Below are 21,837 nucleotides of genomic sequence, written 5' to 3'. Positions count from 1 at the left end.
GTTATAACATCCTTATGTTATACAACACACCTGGATCTACTCTACTCTAGATACACACGCATAAAGTCCCTTGACACAAATGGAATTCATGAGCATGTGTTGAGAGAACTGCCCCCCCAAAACTGTGGGACTGTGAACAAGGTTATAAATATATCCCAAGGTTCTGGTAACTTTTAGAAACCACTTTAACCACTTTCTCATGGTTTATTGTGATATCAGCAAATCCTCTCTCTGTATTTATAGCCTTGTAATTCACAATTATTCTGGGCCCATCAATGTTTTTGGCATCTGAGCATAGAACTGATGTTATTAGTTCATGTATTATGGTACTGTCCATGAATGCTAAACATATTCCAACACAGATTCCTGGAGTTCATTCATCAAATATTTTATACTACTGTTCTTTCAATGATTCATTTATCCTTAGTAATATTAGTATTCTGGAATGTGGTGTCTCTAGCCGACAGCACAATGCTCTGCTGAATTATCTTTTTCTTTCACAGCATAACAAAATAGAGCACAGTCAAACTGAAGATGGCCTTTAGTTCATTGTCAGAATAATACTGCTTACCAAGCATATCCAGACACATTTCTTAAACCACATGCAATGCTCTGACTGCCAACGTGATCATAAAGTCATTAACCATCATCTTAAAACGAGGGTGTGATACACATATTTAAATGTTCACGAAAGCCAAATGTATGCTTTTGTAAAAGCATATTCTATTTCAGCTCCAGCTTATATCAATTCTGCAACATTGCACAGATGTGAGAATTCACCTTTATTTTTCATGAGCTACTAAAATACACTCCTTTTAAAATAATATACATTTATCTATAACTAACAGAAGCTTTTTTTATGGTATTAGGTATTTGTCCTTCACAAAATAAGAGTCAGCTAGATAGAGATACAGGCTGAACATTCACAATATTGAGGATTTATTTTTACTAGCAAATTATCATTAGCAATAAAATGAAGGAGGAACTCATTTTACATGGTACAGCTTTCACTAAAGGAAGTAAATAAAGGTTATGCAACAATGAAGCCATCCAGAAATTAGAATTCATGGCATTTTGTATATTTTTAAACACACACACAATTCAGATTTAGCCATCTACTAGGTTTAACAAAACTATCAATTACTTCCACCTCCTGCAAACATCATCAAGCAAGCGATGACAAATGTAATTCAATTAATTTAAAGAGATTATGAAGTCACAATACTAATAAAGGGAGTCTTAAGACTTCATTTAACAGGGCTAAATGCTCAGAGTCCACTGTTCTCTTGAGGGGTGTGTGAATATAATTCCTATTAACATTAATAAGAGCTATGCACACACTAAGGCAGATCTCTGCTCCTCACATCCAAGGGGGAGGCAGGTTTGCTAGCTGGCTACCACATAATCTATCATTGAGGAGTTACTATTGGCAGAGTGAGGGGTCCCCCACCCATTTCTGCCCAACGGCTAACACCAGTTAGCTAGTTCCTACTGGACTTTCCTCCTTCCAGTTGGACGAGTCGGGGGTCATGGGAAATGATTCAATTGTCACATGCTTATCCAACCATAGAGAGATTCTTAGTTCTTCTTCTGCTTTTCTCACCTGCCACTCACTCACCTTTTCCTGCCTGCCTAAGTGAAGATGTGCTTAGCAAAGATGATGCTCAGCCCTTATGCACTGTCCTGGCATTTGCTGCTGACACTCGCACATGTATGATGGCTTTATAACATCATATTCTTGGTGTGTACCTCAAATTTCATCCTGTTTTCTCTCTCTTTAGGAGCAGACTGGCCCATAAAGTGGAGGCAAGGAGGAGACTAAAGAAAAAACAAGTACTGGCAAGTGACCTCCTCAGGCTGCACATGAACAAGGGAGGCTTATGTTGCCAAGCATCCATGAAATAAGATTATGCCCTCTACAAGGCTGAACTCATTTTACACAAGGAGTTTGGTTGATCCTTTCCTAAAATAGGAAATGGTGGTGCCCAGAGGAGGCAGGGAAAGAGGGGGTCAACCTCTTTTGACTGGTTGTTCAAGCTCCTATATGGAGCACCAGTTTTTCAGGAGGAATGATAGGGTCTTGTGTGGAGGCTATGGCGAGCATGTTGGGTTTAACTTTGAAGATCTAATTAGATCACCTTGCCATGGGCTAACAACCTGATATTGTTTATGTTTTGCACATTCAATGAGTCTCGATCACACGCTGTGGCAAGCCATCCATGACAGACCCCCTCAGTCCCTAATCTGTGATGAGCCACAGGTAAGAAGAAAAGCAAGTAAATGATTTCAATCCAAACTGTATCTTAGGAAACAATTAACAGTCCTTCAACAGCAGAGCAGAGCAGACAGAGGCTAGACACAGATGTTTTGGGAGATATGAAGATTATAGGCCACTCTGGCAAAGTTGTACATATGTAAGCAAAAGACATTTAAAACCAATCTACTTTTCCTCACCAAAGGGCAGTGAAGTTCTCTGGGCATAGGAGTAATTCACTTATAGCTCTTGATTCTGAAGAGCAACGTGGAGATGAGGTTCTGAATAAGTTGTGTCTTGCTCTTCTCCTTACCCCCACAAAAAGAATTACATGATCTGGTAACAAAGTCATCAGAGGGCACATAACAGCTTCAGCATCTTAGCAAGGCAGCATAGGTCACAATCTGGACTGATTTGTGAGCTGTACTGAGACAGTTTCATAACTTGATTACTAGAGGTTTGGAGTCGAAGATGACAGCAAGACTCCAAGTTCTGGACTCCGGCAGAGCAGAATTACTACAGAGGAAAACAGCCAGGCAGAAAGAAAAAGATGTTAGCAGGGCCCAGTCAACAAAAATGCTATTTTATAGGTCTTCATTTTAGGGACGTTAGCAGTCAGCCACATTTGGCTATGTGAATGGAAGTGATACAATGCAGGAAAAGGTGTCCCCTGGATCCATAAGGGCCAGCAGTTCCAAATGACAGCTAGAGAAACATAGAATCATAAGACTGGAAGAGACCTCGAGAGGTCATCTAGTCCAGTCCCCTGCACTCATGGCAGGACTATGTATTATCTAGACCATCCCTGACAGATGTTTGTCTAACCTGCTCTTAAAAATCTCCAATGATGGAGATTCCACAACCTCCCTAGGCAATTTATTCCAGTGCTTAACCACCCTCACAGAAAGTTTTTCCTAACGTCCAACGTAAACCTCCCATTGCTGCAATTTAAGCCCATTGCTTCTTGTCCTATCCTCAGAGTTTAAGAAGAACAATTTTTCTCCCTCCTCCTTGTAATAACCTTTTATGTACTTGAAAACTGTTATCATGTCCCCTCTGAGTCGTCTCTTCCCCAGACTAAACAAACCCATTTTTTTCAATCTTCCCTTATAGGTCATGTTTTCTAGACCTTTAATCATTTTTGTTGCTCTTCCCTGGACCTTCTCCAATTTGTCCACATCTTTCGTGAAATGTGGTGCCCAGAACTGGACAATACTTCAGAATTAGCGGAGAGAATGCTGATCACATCCCTGAATAGTACTAAGCAAAGGAAAGAGACACAAAACAATAGAAGACCCAGTTTCATCCCTGAGGGATCCAGAAACAATATGGGAAGTGGTGACAACTGTGGTGCTGGGCCCTGAGTAAGGACAAAGGTTCCCAGACAAAGAGTCTGGGTGAGGTACTGTGATGCCCTAGTGGTTATGCACAACCATTTGAACCCATCACACAAGAGTGAAGCAAATCTCTTGCAAGCTCCTTAAGCACTGAGTGATTACTGATCACCAGAAACTGGCTGGCTAGAAAGAAACCACCCTAAAAGCCCAAGAGAAACTCACACATTAAAATAGGTGAGATTCAAATCATACAAGTGCTCCATCAGAAGGCAGAACACAAGTTTTCAGTTACTGGAACAAAATCTCCTGGTTAGTAAGATTTAAATGCAAGATCCAGCAAAGACTATAAAGGGAAAAAAATCCTAGATAGCCAACACATAGCCAGGGAAGATCAATCTTGGTGCTAAGAAATAAACAAAAAACAGACTAAAGCCTAACACTTTTAAAGGGACATGGTCACATAATAGCTGGCGCTTTTTTTATTGTTTTATTGTAATACTTTCTTAAGAGTTTGAGAATTCTTGTAATGATTTGGAACTAATCATGCTCTCATTGAAGTCAACGGCAAAACTCCTACTACTGGAGCAAACTGGCACTGTTTCAGGTTTACACTAGTGTAACTGAAAGTGCAATTGGCCCCAGTGGGACCAGAATTTAACTTCACTGACTTCAGTGGGACCAGAATTTGCCTCTTTGTCTTCTCCCACTTAGCAACGTTGATTTTCCCTAATGTTTGGAATGGACCTGAAATGAAAATGGCTGTACTCAGCATTAACAAAGTGCCCTGTCATACTGATATGTAATTGAAAATGCTGACATGATAACTGATATCAGGACATTCGGAGAATAATGTTAGTTTACTCTTGCTGTAGGAATCAACACAGGAAAAACACACATCATTCCTGTAGGGTCTACAAAAAGAGTAGTTATTTGGTGTTTGGTTAAATTTCTTGGTGAAGAAATGGCAATTAAATAACAAATCAAACTAGTTAGGATCCAGAGGATTTTATCCCCCAGTTTATAACATTGTTGAAGTAGGTCAAAGTGGGAGATTAGATCCAGACAATGCCTCTTTAATAAGGTAAGTTGTGTCATGTTGAAACTCTCTTCTCAATAACTTGTGACCACAAATAGAAAAGAGGCTCCAGACAAACCAATGATAACAGAAGGGCTTCAGTAACCAGTCCATGGCATCACCATAAGCTTCAAATGTAACAAATTGTGTGGTCCCGGGAGAAAAGAAGAAATTAACAGCACTTAAATCACCCAAATACTCCTTGGGCAACCAAGTCACCCAGGGAATTGAAAGATCAGGTGGCCAAACATAACCTCCAGAAAACCCCATCAAAGTCCTCAGACTGTTGCTGAAGAAAGTTAGGAGGAGAAAACCAATGGCTGAGCAGACTGGGGAAAGGGAAAGTGAGGGGGAGAAAAGGACCACTAATGGAGAGCTAGGCAATCGTCTGAGAAAGGAAATAGTCACAGAGCTATGAAGATATGCCAACCCCAAGAACAGCACTGCCACTCGGCACTTCAGGGGCACCAAGGATTCTAAATAAATCAACAAGTCTACAGATCCTGGTTAATCTTAACTTAAGAGTACAAAAATGCAGGTAATAAAATTGATCCAGTGGACACAAAAAAGAAATAAGAACCCCAGAGGTTGCGAGGTTAAATCCGTGTACAGGTCTTAAATGCTGTGTGAACTCAGCAGCCATTGGGTTCAGTGGGAACTTCCTCAGTATCTTGCAGGATTGGGCCCTTGCTGTGTGACTTTGGTCAAGTTAACTGTCCATTTTGTGCCTTTAGAATCCCAATTTTAAAAAGGAGTAAAAGATACTAAACATTAGAAATTGTATGTCAATTCCCTAGATATGACCAAAAAAGTAGCTCCATATAGCGATTACTAGAGTACTGTACATCAGCCGGCATCTATTGTTATTTATAAGGCAGTGGTGCTCATAATGTGCTAGAAGATGTAGGAACGCATATCAGGAGGCAGTCCTCTTCCCAAAGAGCCATCTTTCTTTTATCAAACTCCTCAGAGCACCACAAACAAGCCAGGGTAATCACCCTTATCCATTGAAGAGTAGATGCATTGATAAGGCCAGCTAAAACAGTGTAATAAGAGATCACCTAGATCCCCAAGAGAGGACAAAATAAGGAGAGCTGGGACAGAGGTGGCAGCCGAGTATCAAAGGGAAAATGAAGTGATGTGGACGGGATGCTCACACAAGGTTAACCAAGATCAAGATGGTGATTGATAAGAATGAGAGAGACAGGAAGCTATGGGGAAGACAGAGAAAAAAAACTATACTGAATGGGAGACATTTAGCTGATCAGAAGATTAGCACAGTGAATAAAGCTAGAAGATTCAGAAGTCAAAAAAATGTGATAATGGACGAACAAGAGAATTGATGTCAGTTCTAAAGTCAAGAACTGGAAGTTCAGATGTCTCGATAACCAAAATCAATTCATAATATTCACTGAGAGAAATCATAGCTGTTCTCCAGTTATTGGTAAGTGAAAGCATATGACCATGCCCTGGCCCTGCTCTCACCAGGACACAGAGGCCAGGTGGAGCTGGGCACCACAGCAGTGCTCCATGCCACCCTGGCACTACTCAGATTCTGAGAACTCTGCATCCTCACCAAGGGAGCTGCTCCATTCTTCCTTCCAAACCCATTGTGATGTGCTGAGGATGTTCAGAACTACCACATGTGGCAGTAAGAGAGCTCACATGGAATCATGGCCACTCATTGGCCCAATGCAAATTAAAAGATAGGTCAGTAAAGGGCAAGGTGAGTGATTCACCACCATGCTATGCCAGCTTTAAGCCAGTGTAACTCCATGGTAATCAGACCCAAAGTGTTCACAAGAAAAGATTGTCAGAGAATTGACAGAAAATCAGAGGGGGAGAGGAAATCTGATATTGCCCCTTATCGTCCATCAACAGAGGGAAGGGCTGCTGAAAGATGAGCCTCACTTAAAGTAGTGGTCAATGCTCCTGGATTTTTAAAGGAACAGCAAGGATATTAATATTTTCCACATAAATATGTATTAACTTCAGGAATGTATTATCTACAGGCAGTGGAGTTTTATTATCTAAACTCAATTCAGCTTCCACATCACTATTTTGGAGTTCAAAGCCAAAGAGCCAAAATAATAGGCACAGGTTGCAGCAGAAGCAGAACCTGACGACTCCTCCAAACAACATCACTGGATGCAGACTTTAGGGGGTTCACAGTATGGCAACCTGAGTCGCAATTTTTGGCATGATAAAAAGCCAAACGCTGTGCATACAACCTTAACAACAGGCATGGGCCCAGATCCCACAGCTTTGTCCTGAAACACTCAAGAGATCCTAACTGATCTATTAGGCCAAGAAGGACAAGAGTCAATAAAGCTTCCCCTGAGTCAGCAGTCAAACCATCTCATCCTCACTCCCCAAAAATCTAAACACCCTGCACGCTCCGATCGGCAACAGCAGAAGAGGTGAGAAAACAGGTCATTTCTCAGCTAAACACAGGCAGTGCCACAGTACAGTAGAACCCCAACCAATGGTGCCCTCAAGCACTAAATTCAGTCATTTCCCCCCTCAGTCTCGTCTCTCAATTTCAGCTCCCACTCCTTTATCTTTTATTCTTTTTTCCAAAGACACACTTAGAGATGAACCCATTCATAACTGCCTATCCACAGACAGTTTGTGGCAGCATAATTGACAATGAGTCTGCTGCAAAAATGAAAATGCTGTTTTAATAACCTGAGCCTAAAATACATTCTGTTGTATGCCTCAAAGGGTTTCAATAAAAAGTCAACCTGTACAGACATATTTTCTTGGCTTAAACAACAATCCAAAGCATATAAATGTAGTCCAACTATAATGACATATTTATAGGCCAATAAAGCTTACATTGCAGCTTTCATACTTCACTTGAAGGAACTCTGTAAGAAGCAGTGTTACATAAAATAATTTGAATTTTTTTTTTTAAACTATAGCCCAAGGAATACAAATTTGTAACTTACCCATGTTTAACTGATAGTGTTTACACTGCTTAATTGCTAAAAAAAAAAAAAAAAAAAAAAATGTAAAATGAAATGACTCCTCATCTGGCTATTTCCAATTGATTTACCAAATATGGGTATTGAAGTCCATTTATTACAAATAACCCCAAGCTCCTAAATAATTCTAAAGACAAAAATAAATAACTAGAAGCCATAGTGAATGATTTTGTCAGGCCAATTCTTCTGGAAAAATAGGGTCTCATGCTTATTATGAATAATACATTACTCAACTATTCTATTTTTATATACTGCATTGTTGTTATTCCCTATTTGTATCAACCTTTGAAATAAATAGTCATAAAAATATAAATAGACTTAAGACATTAATTACTCACATATGATGTTGACATATTTGTAAAAAAGAGAGAGAATGTATAAAGTACACACCCTGAAAGGCAAGGATATAATTTTTGGAATCATATTTCAGTCTGAAAACTTAACCTCAGAAATATGAGATTTTTATATATTTAATGCACTTCCTAAGGAAAAGACCTACATAATTTAAAAGGGATGAAAATAATAAGTTTCTATAGAAATGTAATCTGTTTCTACAGAAATTACTTTTAAAACCTATTGAATTTAATGGAAAATTATATAGGTTTTTTGAGCCATCCTTTAGAATTCCCTAGCAGGGATATAATTTTCTATTAAATTTTAGAGGAAGGTCAAATATGTCCTATAGGAAAGTAATAATTTTTATTCAACTACATAGGACTTTTTCATAAAGGAAATATGCATTTCTACAAGGAAAATGGTTTCAAGCAATAACATTGTTTATCTAGGTCCTGCCAACAAAAGAATCAGAAATTTGCTAGCCTACAACCAGTGTCAAACATTGGTATTGCTAGCAGAGTTCATGAATCATTATCCTGATTAGTTCAGGCAAGAGTTTGTTTCTAAGAACTAGACTACAGACTATGTTCCCTAAAAACCAGTCTAACACTAGGAAACTGACCATCAGTTCGCTCCACATCATCTATAGAAAAGTTTTATAACACTGTTTTAAGACAAGAAAGACCTTGCCTACAGTGATTTGAGACACCATGCTTGGAACCCTACTAACCATGATTACAACTAGCAAATTCCTAACCACAGTGTTCACTGTTTTGTTGGCATGATGCGGAGTGTTGGAAGAGTTTTATGGGCGTGTACTGTATGCTCACTAAAGGTGCTATTTTGACAAAAGAAAAGTTACAGCACAGGCAGGTCAACAGCTCAAGCTTCCCTACTCTAAGTGGACTTATCTGCATTACAAATTTTATTGTGTTGACCTGACCTATGATTGCGATGAGTATATTTAGATGACGTAATGCTCTCCATGAATGACCAGTCAGTGCAGGTGACAGCAAATTTTGTCCAGCATCCTTTCAACTAATACTGATTAAATCCTGATCCCAGGTCAAACCAAATGGCGGGGTTAGGTACCTGGTACTGCCAAACATAGCTGTTTCCTTAGCAAGAAAACCATAGTTCCTCCACATTATTTACTGAACAGGAAAACTACAGTAGAACCTCAGAGTTATGAACACTAGAGTTACGAACTGAGTGGTCAACCACACACCTCATTTGGAACTGGAAGTATGCAATCAGGCAGCAGCAGAGACAAGGAAAGGAAAGGAAAGGAAAGGAAAGGAAAGGAAAGGAAAGGAAGAAAGACAGTACAGTACTGTGTTAAACAAACTACTGAAAAATAAAGTGAAAATTAATTTTTTTTGGGTCAAGCTACGGAAACTGTTTCTGTGCTTGTTTCATTTAAATTAAGAGGTTAAAAACAGCATTTTTCTTTTGTATAGTAAAGTTTCAAAGCTGTATTAACCCAATGTTCAGTTGTAAACTTTAGAAAGAACCACCGTGTTTTCTTCAGAGTTACGAACAACCTTCATTCCCGAGGTGTTTGTAACTCTGAGGTTCTACTGTACATTATTTAATCAATTTAATGTTAATATTACATTTAAATAAACCAGGCAGTAACAGGTTTTCTTGTCTAACTTTCAGCAGTTGGACCCATTCTCAAAAGCAACATGCCCAATGGCTAAATGTTTTCTTGTGCCTGTGGGTTTCAAACCAATCATAACCAGTCGCAGAGAGAAACTTTAAAAAAAAAAATTGAGTCAACTTTTTTTTTGTATAGGCAGTAGCAAAGCAGCCTGATTCATGAACTAAAAGAAATCCACATGCAACGCTCTCAGTGTTGGGTTTTCACAATTACATTGTTATAGTTCAGATACCGTATGCATTTTTAGTGTAACCCCTCTTTTCTAAGGTTTAACATGCAGCTCTGAACTGGGCGTGCTAGGTTTCAAGATAATTTTCTTTGGCTCTTGAGTCAATAATACTAGTCTTATAAACTCTGCACAAAAGATGTGTTTGTTTATTTGTCAAAAACAACAAGAGAACATTAAAACCCAAAATCTCTGTCTGAGAAGCATTCAGATTCTTTTGATACACCAAACAGACACAAGGAAATGTACAAGGAAAACGCCAATGTAATATGAGATTGTCTAATTACTGCATCTAGTTATAAAGAAGAAACCACTAACAAAAGTTTTGCAAGTATTTTACGTAGATATTAATTAAAAATATCAACTTTCAATCATTATGAAACATCATCCTGACTAGCTGATGAAGTAAAGTAAGACTGACAAGACTGACCTCACCATTTGCTCATATGGGAAATGAGAGATTCAAAACACTGTTGTAAGGTAAGTTCTACAAGCCAGATCCTCAGCTAGTGTAGGTAGACATAGCTCCATTGTAGTCCAGGGAACTATGCTGCTTACACAACTGAGAACTTGGTCCATCCCCATTATCTTCAATTCATGAAGATGAGAAAAAAATTCTGCACACGGAATTGGCAGAGTATCAGCCTTAACTTTTGATTTCTTACCTTTCATCCATTTATGTGCTAATCTTGAAGCTATCTAAGCTTAGCTTTAAAAAAAAAAAAAGTACTACAGGAAATAAATTTCACTGAAACACATGTTGAAATATATTTTCCTGTCAGCCATGTGCATGCCAATCTCCCAGTAAAGCTAATGGGGGGTAGACATGTTTACCAACAGAAGACCAGCTGCCTCTGACATCATCCTACAACGCTTGCATAAGAATGTGTCCCATTAAAGGAAATAGGAGTTGTATGTGCACAGCTTCTACAAAGTTGGTGTTTTTAGACCCAAATTCTGTACCCACTTAGGCCCCAATTCTGCAAGGTGATACATGTGGGCAGATCCTGAATCCATATCCCATTGATGTACTGAAGTCAAAGGAGAGCCAGGCGGTGCAGGAGACCACCCATGTGAACCAACTTGTAGGACTGAGACCTTATGTGCATATGGGGAGCAAGAAGCATCCCCAAAACTGTAAATGTGCTTGCAGAGATCCAAATCATTAGCTCGTGCAGCAGAAAAGCTGTCCACAGGAGTTCCCGTGTCTTTCCATTTTTGCAGAGGGGGAAAAGTGAGGAAGAAAAGATCCAATGCACCATGAAACCAAGTGACGGTACAAATAAGTGTAAGTACGATTAATTAAAACGTAGGCTGAATGTTACAATAAACTTTAAACTAAAATGTATTAGAGTGTGGAACAGTGTCCCAAAGGGAGTTGTGAAACTCTCATTACTTAAGACAATTAACACTGTATTGGACAAAGACCGGAGAAGCACTAGTGATAGGCAACAACCCTATGTTGGCAAGAACATAGGCAGTATGATCTCACAGGTCTTTGACCACTCTCTTTCATCTATGATTCTAATTGCATAGAGAGAAGGCATCAGATTCAATCCCATATGATGTGTAGCATATACTTGACCCCAATGCCTACATAGTTTCTGTGGGAAGCCCTTGTAAATTACCTTTGGTTGCAGCTTCAGGATTTGAGCCTTAGCGCTTACAGTCTCAGAGTCAATGACAGTTTTGTCTGAATAAGCACTGCAGGATTGGGCTTGTTCCCCTTAGAAATACAGTCACAGGTAGGCAAACAGCAATTTTAGAAAAGGAAACAATATTTACCAAGATCAGCCTTTTCCTTTAGAATGTCTTTGAAGTTCAGGCCACTGTTGAGTGTGGACTGCCTGTATCTCATCAAGGCTTCCTTCTGCCCATTCTTGCCCAGTTCCATGGGTATGACTGGGTCAGCTCGGAGACCACACTTCCACTTGGAGAAATCTGAATGTGCCCATTTTGCCAAGTCTTCGAGCTTCACAGTCACCTTCTCTGAAACGGCAATAACTTCATCCTGCAAGATGTAGTCAAACGAGAACAGAGCGTGTCATGTGTGGCTTATGATGAACGATAAGTCTGTAGCACTGCCTCTTTGACATGTTATTGGAAAAGTTTATCTTGCTCTTGGCAGATTACTTTTTCTGTGATACAAATATCCAATAACTCATGCAATTTGCATGCCATTTTAGTGTCACTGTTAGTTGTTTATTTGAAGCAAATATTGATGTGATAAAAAATATCCAACAACATCAAGGCAGTAGTCCTAAAATGCATTTTAAATGTGGATTGCCAAAGTGCATTCTGTATATCCCAAAGGCTTGGATGAAAGCTTCTTTTTAGGTGCAATTAGCTGCGAATGTAAAAACTCATGGCTGGATGACTAATGGTTATAGCTAGTCCTCAAATAAATGGTCTAAGTAAATCTTAGATGCTTGGAACTCTGACTCACTAGAAAATTCCTGTGTTTATGGTACATTTTCCCTTGGCTTATATACAAATATTGAATTTAACTTTTGTCCTAAAAATTAAATAAAACTGTGATGTAATCCCAAAAGAAATACTGCATAAATGTTCTCGTTTCCCACCAAAAGAAACTCACATATTCTCATGTTTCTTAAAACTTTTTCAAGAACAGAAAATAACTATTTTCCCTCCTGTTAAGCATACATTCTATGAAAAAGCAATTTAACCTTAGTCTAGCCTGCTGAACATATACTTGAATTAAACATCTCTAATTGCTACATTTTTATCTTTCCAGGAAACAATCAACTCTTCTCAGGCATGATGAATAAGCAGAATGTTTTATAGCTGCCTACTGTAAGCAGGGCTTAAGAAGGCTTCAGCAAAAGAAAAACCTAACCCCCAACTCCTACCAAGATAGACTTGAGATCTTTAAGTTAAATATTTGAAACAGTTGATGTTTTAACTTGAACTGACTTACACCACACCTTTCACACCACACATTTCTAGATAAAACATGGGTAGCACAGTCACTTAGAAAGAATTATGGTTAATATTTTTATTCTCCAAAATAAACACAACTATTTAGGAATGGAGAAGAGAGAGAGAGAGAGAGAGAAATTCCTGCAGTTATTAAACAAACAGAAATGCATGGTTGGTTCTGTATTTTTTGCTTAACACATTCCTCAGGAAATAAAATACTGCTCAATAGTCAAAAAAAAAAAAAAAAGAGGGAGGGGAGTGGGTGGGAAGTGTGGGTAAGTTTTGTGATATGTTACACACAACATGAAACCTCCACAGTAGCTTTGGTAAAATGTGGATCTGATATTCCACTCTTTCTTGTATAACACAAAGATGTTTTATAAGTGTGGTATTTTAGTGCAATAACAAATATTTACTCAAAAATGAACCTCATACTTGTATGCTACGTAAATGTTAGTAATGGAATCTTTTCCTTTATCACTGTGCTGAATACTAACTTCCATTGAACAACAAACAATCAAGACAATGTTTTAACTTTCCGCTTATGACAAATGTCATTACTTTGTAAACAATGCTGCATACTACACAGTACATTTTCAATGGATGGTTTCACCCAATTTCATTACACCATCCACTTGAAATAAAAGATCTGTAGTTGCTATGCATTTTATAGCTATTACATGGTGATTATTAAATGTCAGAGTGAAAAAATTGAGTCTGCATGAAGACAGACTTAGCTTCTGGATGGGGTCTTCTGTATAGGATGTTGAATGGAATCATTAAGTATCACAATTTCTAATACTGAGTACTTAGAAACATTCTATTTAGCAGCATCTTTCATAGAAATCTGACTTCCAGATTAGATATGTTTTTGGTTAAAGTGTTATTTTCAAAATAACTTTTACGGCCAAATGATTATGATTTCAATTACCAGTTTCTTCATATCCTTTCCAAGAATTGGTATGACTAACTTTGGCTGACATTCAAAGTTAGCCAAGCAAACAATCTATTAACTAAAAGAAAAGTACAATCACTGTTACATCTTCAATGAATAAACCTGTTTGAGACTACAACCTTCACACACACAGTACATACAGAAACCATAAATCCAAGAATATTGGTTGATAAACAACCCGTGTGTTTTACTAACAATTCAGCAGCAAACCCACTTTGCAATATAGTTGTATGCCAGGATTTAGCTGGAAATTTGATAAGGAAGCAGAAAAATATGGAATATGTAAGAACCAGGAAACACAAAAAAGCATAAATTACGCCTTCACATTTAAAGTTGTGTGTGACAGCAAAATGATCACACACCAGCAACCAGGGGCGGCTGTATGTATTTTGCCGTCCCAAGCATGGCAGTCAGGCGGCTTTTGGCGGCACGCCTGCAGGAGGTCCACTGGTAACGTGGATTCGGTGGCATGCCTGCGGGAGGTCCACCGGTCCCGCGCCTTTGGCATATCCGCCACCGAATAGTCACCAAAACTGCGGGACCAGCGGACCTCCCACAGGCATGCTGCTGAAGGCTTGGTGCGCTGGTGCCTGGAGTCGCCCCTGCCAGCAACCATGACCACCAAAGTATTTTATACTTAGTTTTGCCTACATCAGTGTGAATGGCTAGGAAAAGAATCTTTGAAAAAACTGTCATGTGATCATATTAGCAATTTGCAAAATGAGTATTATGACCATAAATATTGTTGTGGCAGCTAATGTAATACAAAAGGTATGCACAGAAAGGCACTTTGAATCAGATTAGCACATAAAATCAAGCATATGAATACAAACCATAACAAAAATTTAGCCGGTTACTGTGGTAACAGATGCAATGAAGGATGTCTCATTTTCTAAACATTTTATAGATGGGTGAGGAGGAGAAATAGATCAAAATGCAACTAAATACACTGGGTGGAATTTTCAAAATTACCTAAGTGACTTAGGAACAAAAATCTCTTTGAAAGTCAGGGGGACTTATGCTCCTAAATCATTTTAGCTTTTTTTGCCTATAAAATAATTGTTTGCGGCATTAACTATAAAATTTAGCATGAGATTTTCAAAAATGGTCTATGTTGGTCTAACTCTGCTCCCACCAAAGTCAATAGTAAACTGATTATGTTGGGAGTAGATTTAGAACAATGATGAATGCTTTTGGCATTCAGGAAAGTTCCTTAAGAGCACATGTAATTTTAAACACTTAGGATAGGATTTTCAAAAATGCCAAGGGGAGAAAGGCACAAAAGTCCCACTGAAGTACCTCCAGGAGACTACTCACATACTTAAAGGTAAGCATGTATATAAGTATCTTCTTGAATCAGGACCTACATTGTGAATGTCATAGGCCAATAGCCAAGGCCATATCATCCCACAATAGAATCAGTAGAAAGGGGACAAAGCTCCTTGTTGAGTTTCCTCCAAATACTTCCTTAGGGGACTGGTATCAAAGGGATTGCATCATGCTCCTGAATTTGTTGCGAACAAAATGAAAATGGTTCAGAATTGCAGCCAATTGCATCGCAAGGCCCTGATTCTACAATCTCTATGAAGCAGAAACGCCCATTGCCTTCAAAACCTCTTCTGACTTCAATACGAGTTTTGTCTCAGGTTAAGGATACTGGAGTCAGAATTTGCTGGGGGCCTAGAGGAAAGCATGGCAGAAGAAGACAGAATGGGTAGAATGTTTCTGGTGCCCAGACGAGTCAGAACACTAGCAGCCATTGGTAACCCCATCTAACAGATGTGACGTGATTGCTCCAGGAAAAGTCTCCTGGCGCCTGCCATTGTGTATAGGATGCTGGCCTTGCCATGACTCCAACCTGCCCAAACACACCTCCTCTGACAATGCTAAATGCCCTCACAACTACACTTGGAGATCTATGGATATAGCATTCTGAGTACCTTTGGTGAAGGACTGCTGGAGGTGGAGGGGCTACCCAGTGCATAGGCACTGGAGCAGCTATAATCTGTCCTGTTGTGTTATTAATACATAAATACTATCACCTAAATTCTGCAGTCTTTACTCAAGCAACATTCTCATTGAACTCATCTGAGAGTTTTGAACTATTCTTGGTGGCAGAATTTGTCCCTGCACTAATCCAAACCAATGCAGACCTCCATGTTGCTACATTATCCAACAGCACATTAAACTGGAACACAACCCTTCAAGTGGGCTCATGAACCAACAATTTATGTTCAGGCACTCCCTGTCTTAGTGCATTCTTATTCGCCAAGCAGTTAATCTTAAAGTAAACCAAGGGAAACAACATCTACATTGTTTCCTACAGCATTTCACTGACTTCATTGCAAATATTTTTATAGGGAAAAGGGCCATTTGTGGACGAATAATTATTTTGTTCAGTGCCCTGTTAGAATAAAGATATCCTGACAAGTTTTTAGCAGGGGAAATGCAGATCCATATATGGAAAATTTGGTCTTCTGATACTCTCAGTGTTTGAAGCCCTTCTCTGTTTGTCAAGAAACAAACAAGCAAAAAAGATACACAATTCTCCAGTGGGACAGCAATGGGGTTACAAAGCACAGTGGTTAAAAACAAATAAGCCTTGTCTACACTACAGCTATTCCCAAGTCAACAGGCAGAGCTGTGCTGGCAGTGAGTTACAGATCTGACTTTTACCACTGTAGAGAAATCCTGTTTTGTGATGGCGGCCTTCATGAGCATTGCAGAGTTTTCGAGTTCGCAGCCCTACATGTTGACGCAACAGCATCACCAGAGGTGTGACCTTTCCACGTGTATCTTACTGGGGGTATTAACTTCAAAGCCTATTTGTGGCCATTAAACAAAATACAAACACCCATCTTGACCATTAAAATATAAGGATAAGGAGACAGCTGGATCCAGTTTTGGTTTTGAATCCAATACTCTCACAAGGAAAAAACAAAACAAGATTCCTGGATTTTTTTCTCTTAAGTATTTAAAATAGCTTCTAAGACTCTGTTGCGCATTTAACCAATATTTTGCATTCTCTTGATGTATCATTTGTAGTGCAACCTTAGAAAAACAGTGCCTTGGGCAAACTTGTATTTTGGCACCCCTGGCTCCCACTGCCTCCCCAGGCTCCCTCCCCCATCATCCATGGTCCCCACTGCTTCCCCCATCGCCTTGGCCCCTGCTGCCTCCCCAGCCATCTCCTGATTGCCCCAGGTGCCCACTGCAACCCCCATTGCTCCAAGTTCCCTTCTCCAGCCTTGCAACCGAAGCCTACCCCACTCCTTGCCTCTTGAACCTGGCGCCCTCTGAACCACAGTGCCTTGCACAGTTGCCCACATCACGCCCCCATAAAGCCAGCCCAGACCATTTGTCACGAGAACATTCTATGAGGAAAATAAATTTTAATTAATTTTAAATTGAAAAATACAAAACCCTCTGTATATTTGAATGATTCTTTCCCAGTTTGGGATAATCTGACAAGACACACAGTGGGTGTTCAATGAGCAACACAGGGCTGGTCTACACTACGGAGGAAAATCGATCTCAGATACACAACTTCAGCTACGTGAATAACATAGCTGAAGTCGAAGTATCTAAGATCAAATTACTCATCGTCCTCACAGCGCGGGATCGATGTCCGCAGCTCCCCATGTCAACTCCGCAACTCCGTTCAGGTTAGTCAAGTTCCGGAATCGATATAAGTGTGTTTGGGGATCGATATATCGCGTCTAGATGAGACGCGATATATCGATCCCTGAGCAATCGATTGCTACCCGCTGATACGGCAGGTAGTGAGGACGTAGCCACAGTAATATTTGCATAGCTAGTTAATGGCAAAAGATACCAGGCTATTTCATACTTTAAAGCACAAACTAAGTACCTCTTTCTGTTTTGTGTAATCTCCTCTTAAATAAAAACATAATTTAGACATGCTCCCTCTTGCTGTCCTTTCTTTTTTTTTTTTTTCTCTGTTCACTGTGATTCAAAGCCATTGAAAGTCACAGGAGTCTTTTTCATCAAGTTCAGTAGGCTCTGGATTAGTCCCTTTTCAAACTTATGTTGTTAGCCCTGACATGTGCAATGCCAGCTAAGGGCCAGAGTTCGTAACTCTTACTCATGATGGTGAGCACTTACTCACTCATACAAGTAGTCTCAGTGACTTCAATCAAATGAATAAGTGCACACCAGAGTGAGTAAGAGCTACACAATCGAATGACTAGAACCACAGCTTCAGTTAGAGTGCTTAGAAATATTTATCTCGAATGAGATTGTTGAAAAAGTGCTTAAGTCTGAGTTTCTCCACAGTGGTGTTATCGATATGTTCCACTGTGGTAAATAATTCAGGTTATAGTCTGATAGAACTAACTGAATAAACTTAAGCAATTAACTCCATGCAGATAGATTCCTTTACTCAGGTGGAGTTACTTCAATGGGAACCAACTCACAGTTCCATCCACACGGTGTCAATTAGTTTGAAAAATATTAAGATTCTCTCTCCTCTCAGGCAGATTAAACTAATATTAACGGAAGAGCAAATTCACAACCCAGATCGATGACTTGGGTATGCATATGCTTTAGTTTCCAAAAAGCACATTTGGTTCAAAAGTCAACTTATGTGTTTGTCCCGTAAACATTTTGAAAGCTGAGCCTTGTGTTTTATGTCCATTACCAATGTGGAATTTCTTCCCGAAAAGGCAGTTCGGGCCCCCGGATAGGATACTAGCATAGCTGACATGGGTTCTAGTTCCAGCTCTATCTCTGACAGTGCAATTGCCCAAGTTCACACTGCCTCCGTCTCTTCATCTATCAGCTGGGGATACTAATCATGGTTATCCACCTTCGCAAAACACTGAGTTTTATGAATGAAAAGGCATACTGGTGAGAAGTGTCTGTGCTTATGCTGTGCCCCAGGTGTGCCCAGTGCTGTGTGGGCCAAAACTTCACTGTATCTAACAACCAGACCCTTTAGGGGGATTTCAAATTGCAAAACAGATAATAATCAGCATAATGAGTTCTAAATACTAAAGAATCAACATTTATCCTTAAAAACCAAATAGATTTGATTAACATTTCCACAAATTGACTAGTGATTTTGGAGCTTCACATGCTGGATGCTCAGTCTGAGACAGCTTAAAGGGATCTGATTTTCAAAGGATGAGTGCTCATTACTATCTAAAAACAAGAAAACCAAACCAAACAAACAAACAAAAACCAGGCTGCTTTAAGGTTTCCCAAACTGGGCATCTAAAAATGGAGGTTCCCCTAATCACCTCGTCACTTTTTAAAATCTCGGCCTTTGGTTTTACATGGCACCTTTCAATATTTCAATACTGAAACCAACTACGCATATTTCTGTTCTCTGGTATGACATTAAAATCCAAACTAGAAGGAACATCTTTTGCGCAAGAAAATGAAAATAAACAGGACTATTTCTTCAAAGGAGTTGATTTCAGCATGATGCAAGTATAGTAGAGTGCCTCTTGTGACATTACAGCACCTCCAGGGCTTTTCAAGGTACCAGGCACAACCAAATTATTAATCTCCTGAGGGCATGGATTCCCTCAGAAAACCAACAAATCCTGGAATCACTAACACAGTGAAGCCTTCTTAACTATTTGTCATACATCGTTGTATATCTCTTTCTAAAGACTCCCTGGTTATGAAGAAACCCTTAAAACAAGATGACAAATGAATAGAGATGTTAAATAAATAAAAACCAGCTATGCAGTGACTGACTACCAAACCTTTAGAAGATTAAAGAAATCTGCTGTATACCATTTATGTCATCCATAATTATATCTCCATAGGAACATGAAAAACCACCCAAGTTGATTACAGTATAAAAATATTCAACTCATATGAGATTAACTATGCTCTGAAGAGATATATTTATGAGATCTCCATTGCATGGTAAGACTTTAATGAAGGCAACATTTACAAAATTTTCCTGCTACAATGAAATTAGGTTTGTGATAGAAAGAGGTGAATTTCAACTCTGCTTGGGAATTAGATTTATCTCTGCTGCCCCCTTAAGAATACTGACCAGCCAATGGGAATGTTTCCCTTGTCCACATAGTTATCTAAATCTTGAAATAACTGCCTATAAAAGGAGTCACTTTTTTCTTCTATTCCAATAAAATGTGGCATCTAGTCAACCTATAATTGCAATACATCTTACAAGACTCCAGAGTGAAGTAAAATATTTGCCACTATCAAGCTGAGGTGTGGGGAAAGGGTTAGAAAAGACACTGATACAAATTATCCTTCTTGTATTCTGTTTTTAACCCAACTGAAGGTGTCAGACGATCATTTTCAGAGGAGAAGTTCAGTAAAAAGGGATGGTACCTCTTTGAGAGCCATTATGCTAAATATGTCATTATTGTCAAAGCAACCATCACAGCCTCCTGAAAGCACAAAACCCTATATTGCCTGACTCAGCAGATGGTTGGAATGCTTACATCCAAGGAAAGAGAACAGGTAGTTAGAACAGTTTAAAGCAGATTATTTTTTTAAAAGAAAAATTAACTCTTGGAAGGCAGATCGCCATAGGCCAGCTTGGCGCAACTGTACAACTTTATTCTAAGCAGGCACACAGTGCATCACAACTTCTCACTCGCTGCCAATGACTAGTTTTCTTTTTAAAGAAGCAAAGGCAGCTTTTAAAAAATTATGGCAACTAAGATATCTCAAAACTTTGACATGCTGAGAATGTTTTCACTCCAGTGCTTCCAGGGGTCATTTAAAGAATTCTGGAGGTCAAGAGCGATTTGAACACCTGCTCGGCTGTCTATTGAATTACTGATCTAGTAACATCAAATATATGGCCTAGAGAGACAGGAGACATACTGTAAAAACTGTTGTTGATGATTATAGGAGACACTGTGTGCCATTTATCTGATCAGTATAATTTGCATGAGAAAAACATCTTCAGCCTTTTTATTGAAACTTTACCACAGTAGATAGCTGGGGATGCATATTTTATAACCCAGTGCACTGTTGCTGAAAACACATTCACCCACAGGAGCACAAAACACAATTAGACTATTATGGACTACATTCACTAAGGATAATAGAACTGTATATTTCATTTTGCTATAAAGGGCTCTATTATCCTCTTTATTTACACCTCATGTAGCTTTGATTTTTCTGTAATTTCGATGGGAATTTGATATTGTACAACCCTCATGTAAATTATACAAAATTGTTGTTCTTGCCCCTGGAATTGGGTGCACATCTTAGAACACTTGGCAGATGTTAGGACCACAGTGCATGTCCAAAAGGGGGGAGGGGGAGAAATTATCTTAAATGATCAAGTTAATTTATAAACTTAAAATTTATAAACTTATAAATTTGTGCATGCAGCTTTAACTTCAGCTACCAATGCTCAGCAGATTACTACAGGTCCCTGCATATATACTCATATGGGCCCAATAACCATAGTGTCTGAGCACCTCACACATATTAATCATGAACTTATCCTTGCAACATCCCTGTCAGCTAGGGAAGTCTCATCCCCATTTTACAGAAAGGGAACTGAGGCACAGAGAAATTAAATGATTTACCCAAGGTTACACCTGAAGTCTGTGACAGAGCTGAACCCAGGTCTTCTGAGTCCCAGCCAATAGCTTTAACCATGAAACTACCCTTCCTTCAATGACCTCACTAGTATTAAAGGGGCAAGGAACATTTTTATAGCAGAAAATTATTCTTAAACAACCTCTCCAATGTAGGAAGCATGTATCTTTTTCCCCCTTCAAGTTTATTTACTGTGGCCATTGTAGGCAAATACTATTTAAGACAATAAGGCCATAAATCAGCTAGTGAAGTTTATGGCTCTATTCCTGAAGGGTTTTGCTTTTTGGAGGAACGAAAATTAACAATCCTCATCTCAGAATATGAAGCTCCAAAGTATGTCCTCATCCCATCTACCATTAATATGCAGGGACAACAGCAACAGCGAACACTGGGCATTAGGAAGGCCACAGAAGAGGGCAAAGCTGCCCTACAGTGGCAAAATAGATACTACATTAAATCTCTAGAGCACATGAAGGCTTGGGCTGTCATTTAATCAGT

General features: G+C 39.2%; 1 protein-coding gene across 2 annotated transcripts in view; it reads right to left on the bottom strand.

Annotated features, from left to right (window-relative positions):
* Window positions 1-21,837, bottom strand: part of ARID5B (AT-rich interaction domain 5B) — a 143,785-nt gene that overhangs the window by 112,672 nt on the left and 9,276 nt on the right. For both annotated transcript variants that reach the window (XM_032784472.2, XM_075072585.1), the window contains exon 3: window positions 11,664-11,889. In XM_032784472.2, the coding sequence (XP_032640363.1) occupies window positions 11,664-11,889 (226 nt within the window). The remainder of the gene's footprint in view (window positions 1-11,663; window positions 11,890-21,837) is intronic.

Source organism: Chelonoidis abingdonii, chromosome 15 (genome assembly GCF_003597395.2).
Source record: "Chelonoidis abingdonii isolate Lonesome George chromosome 15, CheloAbing_2.0, whole genome shotgun sequence".
NCBI lineage: Eukaryota > Metazoa > Chordata > Testudines > Testudinidae > Chelonoidis > Chelonoidis abingdonii.
Note: the sequence above shows the minus strand (reverse complement) of the source record. Positions and strands in the feature narration are given on the sequence as shown.